Source organism: Lampetra planeri, chromosome 2 (assembly GCF_965212315.1).
Source record: "Lampetra planeri chromosome 2, kcLamPlan1.2.h2, whole genome shotgun sequence".
NCBI classification, from domain to species: domain Eukaryota; kingdom Metazoa; phylum Chordata; class Hyperoartia; order Petromyzontiformes; family Petromyzontidae; genus Lampetra; species Lampetra planeri.
The window spans coordinates 4025743-4043839 of NC_136108.1; the positions used below are offsets into that span (position 1 = coordinate 4025743).

General features: G+C 44.5%; 1 protein-coding gene across 1 annotated transcript in view; it reads right to left on the reverse strand.

The window, feature by feature from the left end:
• Positions 1-18097, reverse strand: part of LOC144724997 (integrin beta-6-like) — a 56081-nt gene that overhangs the window by 22216 nt on the left and 15768 nt on the right. The window contains exons 6-9 of the mRNA XM_078604397.1: positions 17599-17761; positions 13290-13451; positions 9385-9480; positions 6951-7040 (exon numbers count right to left, since the gene is read on the reverse strand). Coding sequence (XP_078460523.1) covers positions 6951-7040; positions 9385-9480; positions 13290-13451; positions 17599-17761 — 511 coding nt within the window. The remainder of the gene's footprint in view (positions 1-6950; positions 7041-9384; positions 9481-13289; positions 13452-17598; positions 17762-18097) is intronic.

Sequence of the window (18097 nt, forward strand, 5' to 3'; positions counted from 1 at the left end):
ATACTCGACTGATCAGATGATGTGAGAATAGTTGGGAGGGGGAGCGGCGGGGGGGGAGGAAGTGTCACCTGCGTTCTGTCGAATGATCGCTGTCAAATTCCTCACCGCAATGGCCATCGGCCACTGGGTGTGCCCTGTCAGGGGGGTTCCCACCTTCAGGAAGCAGCGTGTTTGGGTGGCCGTCATTTTTAAATGGACCCAAGTAAATTGGCCACGAAAAAAAGTAGTCGATGCAAGTTTTAGTCGACCAATCAAATTCATCGATTAGTCGTCCCAGCTCTTGTTATAAGTACGGTAGCTACCTTCCTAAATAGCAAAACCACAGTGGCTGAGCATGAATTAATAGCGAACCTGACCAGTTATTGCATTGTGCGCGTTCAGGTGCGCTTTTGCGGCTGTCTGGAATGCTCTTCCGATATTAGGAAGCCACTGGAGCAATCTAGATTGAAAACTCATTTTTGTTATCACTACATTTTGTGTGTACTTCGTTGTCAATTCCACGCAACTTGGATTAGCACGGTGGTTGGCTACGCACGGTGTGAAGGAAGTTCCACATACATACAGCGGATAAAGTGAGATGTTGATAGACACGCGCGCCTTGTGTACATGTGCGCCTACACGCGTATTGCCATGGCATGAGTCACATCCTGCAATTAAGCAAGTCTGCGGCAGATCCCTCAAAACCTGCATGCATGCAAAACATCTGAATTTCAACCAAGCAGTTGACATCCTTGACTGCTGTAAACATGTATTTCGCATACCAGTAATCCTTTAGGGCCAATATATTACTTCTACAGCCACAAGAATTTCAATTTCTTCGACATTGACAAACCAACATTTTTCATGATGCCATTCATCTCCATATCATGAAGCCGTGCTCATATACACGCACACACACAAACGAGTAAACAACGCTCATAAAATCAGTTGCACGTGTGTAGTATTGCATTAAAACGGTGGACCACGTCGGTTTTATTGGTTAACCTCATTGTGTTTTGAGTTCCAGGAATTCGAATCACATTTTCGTTTAACGCGTTCCAGCATTAACGTCAACGATGCAATGAGTAGCTGCCATTTATCACGGGGTCACTCATAATTCCAGTGGCCTGGTGGTCAGTCGGTACGTTAGTCATTGAGATACTGCGGGCTCAACAGTTCCGTTGCCGCGACAACCCGGTAATTTAACGAGGCATTATTACCAACGCATGGAGTCGGCTATGCATAACTCTTAGGTTTTTTCGGTAAAGTCACGTAGGTAAAAAATAAAATAAATAATAAATAATATAAATAATAATACAGTAAATTCAGCTGTGACGGTCCCACCTGATGACGGAGACTTGTGTTGCCTCCTAAACGTCGTGATTTATTATTTTATTTCAATTATTTCAATTATTTATTATTTATTTTATTTTTTACCTACGTGACTTTACCGAAAGAACCTAAGAGTATGAATCCTTGCAGTCACGAAAGCTTCAAATCTAGAGTCGGCTATGCATTCCACAATGAAGACCCTGTGACATGATTCTAAAGAGTAACTCATTACATACCCGTAAGCACGAATGTTAAATTACGTAATTATCTGCGACATGTACTAAAACATACAAGTCAAGTCCCCTATGCAACTACATTTACCCAGGGTTGCCTTGTAAAAACAATATTGAATTTCGACACACTAATTCCTGGTTACGGAACACTACGGAGTCAGTCCAGCAGAAGCCAGTTTCCCGATATGTTGACAATTTAGAAAGTTTAAATGGAGAGCATTAATGAAATAAAACTATACAGTACACAACGCCCCCCCCCCCCCCCAAAATTCGTTATAGATAAATGGAGAATTCATGTAACTGTCATGTGATTCATCTTCTTGGTTCTTTCGGTAAAGTCACGTAGAAGGAAAATAATAAAAAATAATAAAAATAAAACATAATTAAATAATTCTCACGACGTTTCGGCCACAACGCAAGCAGCCGTCTTCAGGTGGAGAACATGTCTGTCCTTCTACGTGACTTTACCGAAAGAACCAAGAAGATGAATCCCTGCAGTCACGAAAGCTTTAAATTGTCATGTGATTTTGAACATGTATGATATATCGAACTATTGTCATTGCTTCAGCTCCTCGTACCTGAGGTTTAACTCGCAAAGTAGATTGGCTGTTTCAAGAAGTTCCCAGCTGTCTTTGAATAGATTATTATTGCAATGATTGCTTTGTAAGTTGATGTATTTACGTATTGATTGATTGATGTATGTATTTGTTGATTAACCAAGTGATCGGTGTACTCTAACTGTCTCCTTCTCTCTCCTCTTTCCCCAAGGTCTAAATAACCAGAGCACTGACATGTGCTTGTGATCAATCAAACTGATATGGACACAGCCCAGTGCAGTGTACAAAAAAGACCCATTCGTCTTACTTTCTCCACAACGTAAATACAGATATAATAACACGCGTTGCAAATACGTTCGTACAATTAGCAAAAAGACAACTTTTAAATATTTACACCACATTGCTTGCATTGTAATCGGCCAAACGAATTTTCAAGGACAATGTATTTAAAATGATTACAAAGCAAAGAAAAAGTGTTGTTTGCTTTCGATGTGCTCTAATTACTATGCCAAAACTGTGCATAGCAATGCACACAGGGAGTTGTCATGCACACACACACACGCACGCTCACTGCTGTGTAGGCCTCATTTCTTTTCACTCTTTTCATCAAGTTCGCGACAGAATGATCATGCCCGGCAGTGTTGCCATGGGAAATCCCGCAGCACAATGAGTACACAATTCCTCACGGCCATCACAATGGCCACTGGCTGACGGTGAAGGAATGTACCGACGGCAGAGCACTCAAAACGCTTAATCGCTGCGTCCCCCTCCCCTCCCCCCTTGTGGAGGAGCAGCTGCTTTTGACCTTGGCGTAAAACCCGGGATGAATTGTCAATTTACACGTTTGATGCGTTCATCGAAATGTAACCGTAACCCCCTGCGTAGCTTGTCGGATTGTGCCGTGGCTTGTGCAGCAAGGTGCACGAGGTTTCGCTTCCGCAACGTACTTTTGTTGAAGAAGCTCCCAACGCATGGAGCGTAACGTCAGACATCGTGCCCAAAGACGCGCGGTCCAACCCAAAAAAGATTTAACGGCCGTTTCATCGTGAGCTGCACATTTAGCTTCAACGTATTTAATCATTTATTTACCTTTAGAAACCTGTGTCAGTTTTGCACAAGTACTTTGTGTCCCAGGTGGATAGAAATATCATTGGATGTTTTTGCATTCGAAAAATAAAGGTGTCATATTTGCGTCATCTGATTATGCTCACCTTGATGTCATTATTAACATGATATTAAACTTTATTGAGGTAAAAACCGATTTGTTTGGTGAAAAAAAGCAAATATATTTCTGACTCGTTAAGCCAGTGATTGAACATTTTTCAATCACTGCTCCTCCCCAAACACTTGTTTTCAATCAGTGTAATGTTTGTCATTAGTGAGCATGAAAACTGAACACATTAGTCAAAATACACCGCCTTAAAAAACAATATATATATAAAATGGCCAATATTTCTGGCAATGTCCCTTTTGCCATAGCACATTCAAAATTATATCAGCAATAAATGATGTTCATTTCAATAAAATATTACCTATGTTTACTTGGTGGCTATATATATCTTGGCTGTAATTATACATTCTGTGTAATGCTGGTGCAATATTTTGCTACGAATATATTTTGAAATCACGTAACAGTGCTTTGTACTTTTTAATTACAGTATAGCAATTCTCTAGACAAACAACATGAAGCGGTTTTCCCAAGCCATTTGTAAGCCAAGGTGAACCCTTCAAGTTAAATAATGCTGCCATAACATTTGGTTAGAGGCAGTTAGTGTAGCTGCATATTCGAATGTCCCTCGCGACTCCTCGTCCCCATTAAGTACGAGAAGCGTTATCAGGAATGGGTTTTCCTAATTCCCTAAGCCAGGTGCGGCTCACTGATTTATTGCGAGCAGCAAATGCGCTGGTATCATGGTCCTTTTCCATTGACCTCTTTAGGCCATACCAGGCTTTGGGGATTTCATAGACGCATGACTGCATCAATCTGCCAAGTCTCAGTGGTGTGTCTAAGAAGGATCCCTGCAAATACTCACTCGTGGACTGCAAAGATTAGCTTATGCAGGCACAGCGAGTGAAGCGATGCCTTGTTTAGGTCATTTCAGCACTGCGTCGGGACGCCCTGTGTTCGCAACGCCACACCATGGGCAGCTGGCTTGTTCAAAGCTGGGTCAGAGAAGTGACTGAAAGCGCTCTCCCTGCTCACCGTGGCATGGTGCGGATACAGAATCTGTCGTCATGTAAGCCGGGCCCCGTGTTTATGCAGGTGGTATAAACAAAGACCTTGCTATTGATTTAACCACTTCACCCCAAAGGCGATGAAACACCGTTAAGGCAAAACAGGTGGAAAGATTGAAAGTAAAAGTTTGGTAATGCTTCAATTAGCATTTACCAAAGAGATTAATTTCACGAGGACAAATTTGATAACATAACATAAAACAACACTCGCAGTAATACACCAAGGGATAGTTTGAACTATTTTTTGTACATCCTCCATATAACAACTAAACATGTTAGGAATATGAATTCATGCTGGCTAGATTTGGAGTAGCAAATCCACTGCCATATGCTTAAATAAACTTTGTCCCTCTATGTTTTGAGCATCTTCCATTAAAGTGTTTGTGTTTGCGGATAGAATTATCACGTGGGCAAATTCACGTACACCACAATGGGTTGTTGTTCACAGCATCCACGCAAATACACTGGAATATTCCAAGATTTACAGGTCCAGATTAGCCCATACACAAGGAGCAAATGAATCACGAATTTACAAAGAAGCCAACTGGCAGCCTCTGCCAAAACTGAAGGCTGAGTCAGCCTGAAACACATCAACTGGCATAGGGAAGGGCTATAATGCAACGGGATTCAACAAACAGCTGATATGCAATCCAACTTCACAAACAGACACTTTACACTTGTGCATGTGTGGGCATGTGTAGCACTGCACCAAATTAATAACTGGGTTTTACCCATAACCAAACTGCAACGCTTGATACACCTATTTGATTGACATCAACACACAGAGGTAGTCCTGTAAACACACTTTGGCCACAACAATGGGAATGTGGAATTTCCAACAATGTGTACAATAAAACTTTTATTTTATATAGCGTCATTCATGCAAATAGCATCCCATAATGCTGTAGATTAATTAATTAAGAAATACCACCAAAACAAAAAGCGCAAACAACAAACATTATTATCACAACAAATAAATGAGTCCATTAATTAGTCTAAAATATATATATAATTAAATTGGCTTTTATAAATAAATTTGCTTTGATCAAATCAAGCATCCAATTATTGCATCTCAATTGCAACATGCTAACTTTAAATTCTAGAAAGTAAATGTTAAGAAAATCTTTATAATTGATGCCGCCATTAACATTGTTTACTGGAAGCCCTCCTTGGGTATTGCTCACGAACAGTGCCCTATTGTCTTGCTCTAAGTGCCTGTGGCCTTGTTTCAGGCTGCGTGAATTGATCAATGTGCAAGTAACCGAATGCGTCGGTGCCACTTCTCGCCGTGTGGCTTATGATGCTTGTGTGTGTGTGTGCGCGGTGATAGGCTCCCACATTATTTAACTCTTTTTTATCATATCACGTAGATCGAGAAGCTTTTACCCATTTAGAATTTCCACCTGGTACAGATACAACGGGAGGCTGATCAATGCCTGGGTGCGGGCAAGGCATGGCTCTCTATTGGTCAACTATGTTACGTATGCTGATGATCTGGTAACAAAAACAAAGCAGCTGTCTGGGTGTTGTGTGTCATCAAACAGTCAAAGCCCTCAAATCCCCATGAGTGATTGAGCGGTTGTGGAGAGAGTGGAGAATTTCCAATGCCTGGGCAGTGTGCTTATGTGTGGAAACAGAGATATCATTCCAAAAGAGATGAGCAGAATTATCTTTTAATCGGCTGTGTAATGCTGTGTAGAAGCTACCTGGCCTGTCACTCCATACAAAGCTTCAGGTATTCTGCGTCGGTTTGAAACATTCAGACTAGCCTGCCGACGATCTATCCTCAGTTTAACCAGGCTGGATTGTGTGAGGAGCTCACAGATCCTTGAATGACCTGGACATATTCCAACTGGTGAGCTCATCCAGAAGGCATGGCTGCATTTGTTGGGTCATGTAGCCAACATGCCCAGCCACCGCATGCCCAAGCAGCTTCTGTTTGGCATGATAAAGGGGACTAAATGGACATGGCATGGGCTACAGAAAAGATGGACTGATGTGGTAGGGGAGGAGGTGGAGCCTAGTGGACTTCCTGATAACTGGTACCAGCGGTGTCGAGATCGGCCTCTATGGAGGAGGCTCGTAAAGGATGCTACTTGACAGTTGAAAACAGTCGCCCTCCAACAACAACGGAAGGCAGAGGAGCGGCACTCACAACAACGAGCGGAGTGCCGAGTGGCACAGGCGATGCATCGGTCAGTCATCTCAGTCAGTCAACCCATGGCTCCTGGGTCTGTCCCGTGACCTCCTGTTGTTAGCGAGCCTTCTACAATTCACATGGCCTCAAAGTGCACCGCGCCTGGCACAAGCACTGTGGAGGCATTACCGTTTTGAATGCGTCTTTTGTTGTTTGGTGCAGGCTCAATTTAGATATAAAATGTGAGGTCTCCTCCTCTGCAACGGCCTTCAGAATGATGCAGCAATATTGGGAGCCCATTTGCGAGTGTACGTGTCGCAAGTACGCTTTGTGCACGTGAAACTGACAATTCCTCGTGCAGATCATGACATTGAATGTCTTGCCTCACCCGGTGTGTCATTACATTTCACTGTGAAGAATAAAGTTGTCGTCTCCAAGGACGTGTGCCTGTGCATACTTTACCATCGGTGTCATTACCTTGTACGCTTTAATGATGAGGTCTTGGACATTGGTTGAGTCTTTGTTAAGCTGCCCGAACGTTGCCCCGGGGATGAGAGTGGAATAGTTCTGTGGGTGCGATAAGTCATGAATAGGGCACGGTTAGGGCACGTTTACAGTGCAAATACTATTTAATTACAAAATTGCTCCCACCTGCACATTGCTTGCATTGTAATTCTTCGGCGCATTTACTGCAGCACACATGCACGTGTGTGTGTGTGTGCCACGCTGGCCTATAAGCAATGCTATTTTTATCCCGTGGATATGCTTTTTGTGTTTTAGTTTGTTGCCTTTCCATCCCCCGCATCTCCGATTAGCACGCTTGGCTACGTACCGTGCTAAAAAAGTTCTACGTGCATACATTATGTGACCGCAACTGTGTCACAACTATATTGTGATAAAAACAAAAAAAACTTAGCAGCGATGTTGCTTTAATTAATACTCTCTGTATCCTCCGAATTACAAGGTAAAATGCACTCCGATATTTTGCTCGGTATCAATGAAGTGAAACAAAATTTGGTCACAAGCACAAAAACCTGGATTATAACACGCACCCTCAACTTTGCTTTAAAATACGTGTGGAAAAAGTACGTTTTATAATCTAGAGAATGCACTGTTCAACACACAAACATGAGCAGAGCATGTAAAATACAGGGTAATAGGAGCAGTCGTGGCTGATAAAAATCATGTTATACAGTATTCCACTGTTAGAAATATAGATGAACATGATTACAATGGAAACCAAGGTAACTCAAAAATCAAACAAAACATAAAAAAAATAATTTGAAATGTCACAAAAATTTAGAGAGATTCTGTAAAAAAAATAACAAGCTTCAAATTTGGCAGTTTACCAAAGCAGGCAAATTTATAATTCAATATTTACAGTGTAAGAATCTCTCGGTGCCTCAGGCAAATGGCCACTATATACATTAGCATTAATCGGCCATGCACAATGCACAATTTGCACGCCTGCCGTTATCTGAGCATCGCATGCAGGGATTGTGGTGGCTGGTTTTCCTTCACCGGAGGCAAACCCAAGCGCGATCCGCACACGCGATACTCGAACACGAACGCTGACCTTTTTCCATCGTTCTCACCACTGGGTTTGGACGGTTTTTACCTTAAAACTCAACAGTATTTCATGTTCACCGACCACGAAATACGATCGCGAGATATCACAAGCGCAAGCTGTCGTACACTGTAGGTGCGTACTTTTTTTCTCTCTCCATCTGTTCGTGGTGGATTTCAAACGACATGCAGAACCTCTAAAAGCACCCAGATATCGCGATGTTACGCGGAGCGACGTAAAATTAAGCGTACGCCTTGTTTTGACGATGTGTACAAATTGCAGCTGGAACACTTAAAATGATGGATTTTTTTTATTATTAAAAGCACCTTGACTTCCTGTCAGGTTCAACGTTCAGGTGAAGCACATGGCGTGCGTTCAGGCCCACGCACATTGCATTAAACTTCGTGCAAACCGCAGCAAGCTGCTGCTGCTGCGGTGTTGATGCACCTGGCCGAGACACCTGCATGAGGGTTTGCCATCATGGAAAAAAAAAATCACCCACTTTCACGGGGCAGTGCCGATTAGGACGAGGCCACTTTTAACAATAATAACAATTAGTACCTTTGGCACGCGCGCCAACTCTATCGCGCAAGGCTATCGTGAACGCGCAATGTTTCACAGATTGTGTCATCCCAATTTGGTCATTTGTGAGTTGCTATTTAGAAATTTTGCCAAATGTGCACCACGACGCCCCGGCACGCAACGGCCTGCTCATTTTCAATGATCTTTAACGTCCCACTTTGCGGCATGTGGTGCGTATGTTATGGTTAATACGCCCATGGCGATAATAGGCAGGGGTGGCATGCCAGATTTGAACGGCGAACTTCTGCGACAACGAGCAGTGTCCTGAAACTGGGCGCATGTCTCATTGCTCCACTTAGACCGCTTTGCAATGTGTTGTCGGATACAGTCTGAAATACTTTTGTCCGTTTTTTTTATTCCCTTCTCCCTTTTAGAGACTGATCTGACGCGAATAAAAGTAACGCGAAACATTTGCTCAATAAACCAGACGTTAATATATCCGTGCTGAAAAATAAGCTTTTTTTTTGTTTTGCAAAGGTGACAATTGGTGAGTGAGAATTCGCACGACGATCAGACATGGACTGATAGAATTTCATCTTGTTTCTGGGCATTTCGGATCGGAGAAAACATACACAAAACAAACGAGTCAATGATGAATGTACAACCTCGGTTTACATGTGAATTATTTCAATAGTGCCATTTTCTGGATCTGTTTCTCAGCAACTGCAATTTAGTACGCACACAAATCCTAACCAACACTGGGGGTGATATGGCAGGTGTTAATGCCTCAATAATATGCCTATTCTGTTTAGAAATACTCACCGCATACTGGTCCAGCCACTTGCCGGTCACAGCGAAGATGAGCTGGATGTTGTTGTCGGTGAGCTTTTCAATGAGCTGCCCAAGAGACGGATAGTCCTGTGAATCAGACCACAGAGTCATTGGCATTGGGCGGAGGCACAGTGCTCGGCAATTGCAATCAAGACACGTTCTCTCAAAAAAGCATTTATTATAATCATTCTACATCACAGACTTGGAGGTACAAATGGGTAGAACAAAGTTAGCGAAACGCCGGGTTGCATGCGGTGTGGTCCGGTGCACCTCCGATTAGCACGGTTGGCCGCGTACAGTGCAAAAGAATTTCAACATACAACACACACGTGGTGGGGTAAAGTTAATGTACTCCCACAACTTCCTAAGACATCTGGACAGAGTGGAAAAGTCGGTCAAAATACGAAAGAGGGGCACTGTAGAGCCTGTCTGCCAGCATTGGTGTGACAGAGAAATTGCAGGGCTGCACCTTTATCTTTACCATGTTTACACCAGATTTGAATTGGAGTCAAAATGGAATTTTATTTGTAGCATTTTTCACCATTGTAGCCCAATGCTGTTTTGCACAGTAATTCGATTTTAAAGACGTACAATAATGAACTCATAGATTACAAATATCTTTGTTGAGGTCAGTGTAAGGGACTTGTACTGTATAGCAAGGGTTGCGGATACATAACAACACTGTCTTATAATTATTTATAGATGTGTGATCTCCATAAAGGCATGAGAGAAATAGCAACATTTTCCATACTTCAATACAGTGGTCAGTGTGAGCCAGATGGCTGGTGTGCATACAGACGTGGCATTGAACACATTGTTTTGTTCCATATTGTTGAAAGCATATGCCCCTCTTTGTATCATGTATGTCTGTTGAACTTATTTCATGCCGTACGTAGCCAACCGCACTAATCGGAATGTGAGGGGCGACGGACAATAAACTAAACACAAAAAGCAGTTTTAAAGAAATTCGTTTTCAATCGAGATTTCAAAGTGCATAGCTCCAGTGGCTTCCTAATAATCATGGCATATCCCTGTGAGGATGGTGCAGCCCAGATAATCCTCTAAAGCTGGAGCAACACTTGTTTGACAAACCCTTGCTGTATACATTTCCAACATGGAAACAGGTGAAAATTGATGGCGTGTAAACAAACGCACCATGAATATATTTTTTTAATGTAACAACTGTACAGTTCATTTGACTACACGTCTGCTGGCGGCGTGTACATTCGTGTTACGCACTTTATTTTTCCTAATATCAGATGTCCATTTTGCCTTCCTTGGTGTTTTGCCAAAGTAAAAGTTATTTTAATTCGCGCCAAACTAGGACGGCTTCGCTTTGGCCAAGCCAATAATGTCCTCATGGATATTGTAATAAACCATATAATAATTAATTTGAACAAACAATAAATCACAATTACGTGAAAAATTCCCATTTGTACATCCATACATGTTGCTCAATTGTTTTCTGCAATGTCATTTGAGGGAAGCTGGAAATACTGAGGCATCTGTGAATGTCAATGTGCCCTTTGAGCTGAACAAAAACAATCCAATGAGCAACAACACACTCCATTCATTTACCCCAGAATCTTTGTATTTACGAAAGTTATTTTTTTAATTCAAGATATAGATCGTTGTTCCTCCCCACCTACAGGGAAGAAGGCAGGGTGGCATGTTTCCAACAACACATTGGCCACAGTGGAGCAATTTTTAAATCCTTTATATTAAGTTCGCTTGCTTGCGTGCTTGCGTGCTTGCTTGCGCGCTTACGACCGTGCAAATCTTTCGGTCGTTTTTTAACCCACTTCTCGGGATCCAATCGAGCTGACATTTTCCACACAGACTCGTTGTGCGTGACAATTAATTTTCGTGAACAAATTTTCCAAAATTTTACACTGTTTAGGGAATTTTTTAAAAATATTTAATTACCAATTGTTTAATGGTGGCAGACAATCATCTGACCCATATGTGGCAGCCATATCAAGCCAGAGGACGAGAGGACTCTAGCCGCCACGCATATAAAGGATTTATAGTGAAAAACTTTCTTTTTACGGGTTAATTTTTTATGCTTGTGAACTCAGTACAGTATAGTTAAAATAAAGCCCAGGGCAATGAGGCCATGATCAACGGTCATTAACAGGCTTGTTACGCAAAGGCTGTTTTCTTTAAATACCCAAGTGCTTGTCTTTGCCTCCTTTCTTAACCACATTCCGTTGTGATATGAGCTTCCCGATAGCAGCATAAGCAATTCCTGGGCAATAATGTCACCAGCAGCTTCAGTTTAAAACATCTCCCCCCCTCCACCTACTCCATCCCAAAGTAGTGACACAATAAAAAAAGGCGAGGTAAGCGAGAACATGATTGCGTGTTTTTGTTACCTAATCGCCATTAAACACTGTCAAGTTAAATGATGAAGGCAAGGGTGCAGCCCTGCAACTGCTTGCTTGCATCAATGCCGGCAGAAGGATATCCCATTGAGAGAAGCTAAAGAGAGCCCCTCTGGAAGGCATTCAGTCCAGTACTCTTGGAAGAAGAAGTAGGAGATACCCACAATTTACTCCACCACACGTGACCTACCGATCGACTGTGGTGTGCCCATGTATACCAGCGTGCCCCCCCCCCCCCTCTGTATATCATGCCCAGAGTTTGTTGTGCACAGACAGAGGTTAGCCTTCAGCTGCTGCCTTTCCAAATCATAATACAGCCAATAAAGTTGACACAGACGAGTAAATATAGCAATCGTTGCTGTTCAAGGAGTGTGCAGAAGCCTATTGCCGTTAATTAAAATGTCAACAGACACTTTGCTTGCTTTATCAGGATATGTTTTTGTGCCGGACTTCTGTTTGCCTTACAAGCTCATAAAGCTGACCAGCAAAAGCCTAAACAAATTGTATTTACATATATCAACATATAAACACGTCAGAGTATGTCGAAAGCCCATGGGCGTTTAGGACCAAGGACCTTACAGTATCCAATTAGGGTCCTATTAAGTGACCAGATTTTGATGCTTAACCAGCATAGCAAGAAGTGTTGAATAAGGCTGAAAATATACAAAATAAAATCTGCTGGGGGATCAAAATAAAATCTGAGGTTATATAAAATGTTGTCACTTGTCCGTTGTTAAAACACATAGAAATTAGTGTACAACTTTACCTGTATAATCAACGAGGGTATTCAGCATAATCCTCATGTGAAACAGAAACTTGAAACGTCACTGCACTTTTGGTCAGCAGGGCTCATGACGTACAACAACACGATTCACTCTGTCTAACAGCACACATCGTGTATCACTGCCCTGAGCTCTTTCAACACGTGCCCGTGCAAATCGGAAAAAGACCTCCTCCCTGAGGGATTGTTTTATTTTTGTTCCCTTCCACTTTCTAGGGTCATCAAGGAGCTGCTTTGACGGCACGTGGTGGTGAATCTCACAGACATCGTCTCGGTAATAAAATGTATTCCCACGAATGCGGCAAGGGTGGTGTCCGTTTAACAAGACAGAACACCCCGATGGCAGGCTGGTGGAGATGGTGGGGGGGGGGTGACATAACGTGCCTTCTAAACTACACAATTTTTATTTCACCAGGTAAGGCTCACTGAGCTACATACCTATTTTTTTCATAAGCGACCTGGCCACGCAAAGGACAGCTCGACGAAGTGGCTTATCATGCGGGAGTTTACCGCGGCCAAATAGTCTAAACGCGTGTCGTTTCCAAATGTGGTGGGAGAAAAACAAGAGGACTCGGAGGAAAGGCCACGCGACCATGGGGAGAGATAGACGCGAAAACTCCAAATGTACAGGGGTCAGGGTCGGGATCGAACCCACGTCCTCCTGCATACTCGGCGAGGTAGTTAACATCTCATAGCCACCCCGGCGCCACTCTTTCGTGCCATTCGCTCACCATGTCAGTGGAGTGCGTGTACGCGTTTTTCTCATCGAGGTGACACAGCCCATCGTTGGGGACGGCTACGCCGGCGAGTCGCCCGTCCAGGGCGATGTGCGAGTCGGCGTCCGACACAAACACCAGCAGGTGCATGGCCTCGCTCCTCCAGCCGATCTTGTCCTGGGTGGAGAGGGGGCAAGCGTCACGGGTGAGGCCGACGCGTTTTCGGGTCGTGCCGCGGGCGCGTTGTTCTTCGGCACGACAAATTGCTCGGCACGCGTTAGATTACCTGAAGAAGCTCCCAGCACACGGGGAGAGGAGAAACGTAAGAACGTGCCGAGCAGAACGCGGTACGAGCCGGAAACACACCGTGGTTAATAGGTTAACATGCCAAATGCAGTTTATTTCTCCACAATTCAGAATGAGAATCTGTATTTATCCTGGAGAAATCCGAAGAGCTATGAAGATATGTTTTACAGGTATCCAGCAGGGGTAAGTGAGAAATTAATAATTGCTTCATTATCGTTTCCTTCATCTGTATCCCACAGTTGTTGTTGACACACGATCTGCAAGGTCTGCTCTAAGAGTATTCAAGCATCCAGATGTTGGTTTCCCCTTGGTCACTAACCTCTCTCTGGGTCAGGGGTCGGCAACCAAAATAACAAGAAGAGCCATTTCTTTCCAATTCGGTACAAAATTCAGTATTTCAAGAGCCGCAATGCATCTGAGTACATACTGTACATACGTACATATTGTCAAGAAGCAGCCCGTAAAGAGCCGCATGCGGCTCCGGAGCCGTAGGTTGCCGACCCCTGCTCTGGGTGCTTGTCTCCATTATAGACACGTGTCTCACCCATCGCAACCAAATTTTTCCTAATTACATCTGCAGCTATTTCTTGCCACATTCTACTATTAACATCCAAGTTGCTTGCCCTATCCTTCCACGAAATTCCTATCATTCTCCACATGCACCTGTGTTGGACGTTTATTTATTTTCCGGTTTGTTTGCTAAAGCCCCATATGGAGGCACCCGAGTGAACACACAAACATTAGCTGAACGCACACTTTGAGCACGTGTGCCTACATATCCAGCCCAGGAGAATACCTGCTTGCACACGCCAGAATGCTGGCGCACAGAATCTTGAAACACGTTTCAATTCGTGCATTTCCCCCGGGTTTCCCTTGCAAAAAAGGAGGACCTGATGATGCCTCACCGGGCTCTGACCTGCTTCAAATTTAAGTTGATGACGGTGTAGGGTATGTATTCACACAAAATGCATGCATGCACGCACGCACATACAGTACATATCTGAACGTGCACAGACCACGCCCACACTCACACTTTCACATTCCTCGTGAGGTTAGGGTACTGCCCTTGCACCGTATAGTCTATCACAATGTGCGATGTTGATCAAGGGACGTGTGCATGCTGAACTCGCAAAAGGGTGTCGGGCGGAGATGTTACCCAAGCCATCATCAACACGTTGTTATACCACTGCATGGTAGGTTTGATCGGTTGTGCTGCATACATTGTGTTGCTAAGCAAGATGTCTGACGTTTCACTCTCCATGCTGGGAGCTCCTTCAGGAACTTAATTCAGGTGCTGGGAGCTTTTGAAGAGGCTCCCAGCACCAGGAGGGAAACGTCGGACATCGTGCTGAGCAACATGCTGTAATGAGAACCCAAAAAACACATCGGGGAGCTATCAACAGTTGTTTTCATGCGATGTGACCTACACGGCACGTACATTGGTACTAGAAAAAGTGTAAACATAAACACAATGCCATGACTCACATAGGCACATTGATAAATGCATTTGTTAAAGAGCCCTAACAGAAACATATTATGGAAACCAATTGAAATGCCCCACAATTACACCCATGTGGCTGAAACCCACAGCTAAGTGAGGCACAAGTATTTTTCGTGCAATGTTATACTTGCTTTCCCTTGACTCATCCGTCAATGCTCAAGCGGATTACAATGGGATTTATTAAGTTGCTCCGCATTACAACGAAGCTCCGTGTGTGTTCACATTTCGCAGGAACGCGCGGTGACATTCAAGAGCCGAAGGACCAAGCCCACTCATTCAAAACAATCATCCACACAAAATTCTCAATGGCAAATGCCACCAGTTTTACTTTGTGCCAAAAGCTCGCCTACACCACGATGGTGAGATGTTAACGACCCCGCCTGGTATGCAGGAGGTTGTGGGTTCGATCCCAATACTGACGCCTGCTGAATATATGTGGAGATTACGTGTCTCTCTCCCCGCAGTCACGTGGACTTTTCTGGGGGTTCTCCGCTTTTTCCCTCCACGTTTAGGATCAACACAAGTTTAGAGTATTGTGCCACGATACATCTCCACGTGACAAGCCACTTCGTCGCTTCTGAAAAAGCGCTATATAGCTCAGTGGGCCTTACCTGGGGGAAAAAAGAAATTACTCTTTACTCTGCCTTTTTTAAGGGGCCAGTCGCTTCAATGTACAAATGTGGCCCCCTTCTTTGTTGTTGTTGCAAGCCTGCCTTTTGATAAAGGCCAAGCGGCCACGAGGAATGCAACAAAATAAAGGCTTACTTTTAATCTCAGGGGGTAAAAGGGTCACAGTTTCACCATGATAAATCTCTTTTTGCATGCTCCATTTTATCCGCGCTGAGTAGATGCAGGTGATGGCGACGGTTTTTAAATTCTCTATCTCCTGGGAAAGTCAGCACCTGCCCGATTCCATCTACAGAAGTTGGTTCGACCGGTCTTGAAAAAAAATAACAATTTTTTTTTGCCAACCTTGTGACTAACGTGCATGCATCACTGATTAAGTACAATCGCCTCACTCTTGTGAAGTGTTCTTATTTGGGGAACTTTGTGATGGCACAAGTTTACCGCAAGGGGACACCTTTACTGGTCAATGGCAAGCACGTCCTATATCACAAAGGTTTGATAAAAAAAATGAAAACACGAATTTAAATGTATCCCAAAACATACAAATTTGAACTGAAAAATAATTAATGCAGCATTACAATTTGAAGCTCCAAAATAACTTTAGCCAAAATGATTTGGAGATTTGTTAATCATTTGTTCGAATAACACGTGAGCGTATCGGGGGCACGGTGATTAGCTCACCGGGCTATGCAACCAGTGAGCCGAGTTCAATTCACAGGCATGGCTAACAACAGTGTAAATGGTAATAATAATTTACATTTATTTGTAAGGCGCATTCCACTAATGTCTGAAGGAGTCTTGTAAGATTATGGTTAATGAAAGGGTAAGAGAGAAGGAGAGATAAATAGTATAAACGGACTTAAGAAAATGTGTGTTGAGATCCGACTTAAAAGTATCCACATTATCGGTTAAACGAATTTCCAACGGTAGGTATCGGAACCAGTCCTGTGTCTCCCCCCCCCGACCTCTCCCCTCCACCATCCCACATTGACCAGCATGGTGAAGTATGGTGAAACAACCCCCCAAAGACTGATATGGCACAGGGAGGCCTTCATCTTGCAGTGCAGTGGATTAACTTAACAAAAGGACCGTATTTTTTGAAATACCACATGGTTAAATGCAGTATGAAGTCAGATCATGTTCTGTCTCTATTGCTGACATTGGAACCAGGTGTTCGCTGCAGAACGTGCAGGGAGGCATGCTCGCACTCGACTCAGGTGATCACGTTGCAGTGCAATATGTGGCCTTTTCCACATCACAGTCAATGTTAAGCATTCATCATCAGTGTTACCTTATGCCTTATCTTACCATCAAATGAAAATAATCCCGACCAGCTGGGTGGCATCGTGACTGGAGTATGTGACTTGCAATTGGAAGTGCAAATACAGGTTTTGGAGGTCTATCGAATGAGCACCTCTTTGAGGGAAGTCAACAGCAGGTGTCCGAGGTACAGGCTGACCCTCACTACAGGAATGTGAAATTTTACCGTGTAGGATTTCGCGGTTGTGCTGTGCAGCTGTCGGATATGTGTTTTTTAGGTTGCATGGCGTGTCATACGGCATGATGTCCAACGTTTCAGGAACTGAAATCGTTGCCCACAGAAGCTCCCAGCACAGCCGATTAGCACGGTTGGCTACGTACGGTGCGAAAGAAGCTCAGCACACATACGCAGCGTGCATACGCCACAACTTTGGGTCACAGTGCCGAACGAAATGCGGTAGCATCCCCAAAAAAACACATCGGGAGCGCAGACCGAAATTTTCGCCGACGGCTTCGGGGAGGGGGGGGCGGGGGTGTCCGTCGGAGCCGACGGAGAATGCAACTTTTGACTTCTTTTTTTTTTCTTCTTTTTCCGCCGCCCGCATGCGAGAGGGACCCCGAGCCTCTCACCTTGCACACGGCCACCTGCAAGATGGCGTCAAAGCCCCCCTCCGGAGAGTCGATGTTCCCGGAGACGAGCTGCTCCTTCACTTTGGCGTTGAACTCCGTGGCCTCGCCGGTGAGGGGGAGCACGTGGTTGAAGCCGAACACCGGCAGGCAATCGATGTAGCCGCTGCGGGCAGATCGCACCTCGCCGTCACTCGCCGCCAGATGTGCGCGGGGTGGGGGGGGGGGGTGGTGCAAGGGGCGGTGGCGGGGTTCAAGGTCGGGGGGGGTGCAAGGGGTGGGGGGGTTCAAGGTCGGGGGGGTGCAAGGGGTGGGGGGTTCATGGGGGGGGTGGTGAAAGGGGTGGGGGGGGTTCAAGGTCGGGGGGGTGCAAGGGGTGGGGGGGGTTCAAGGGGGGTGCAAGGGGTGGGGGGGGTTCAAGGGGGGGTGCAAGGGATGGGGGGGGTTCAAGGTCGGGGGGGTGCAAGGGGTGGGGGGTTCAAAGGGGGTGCAAGGGGTGGGG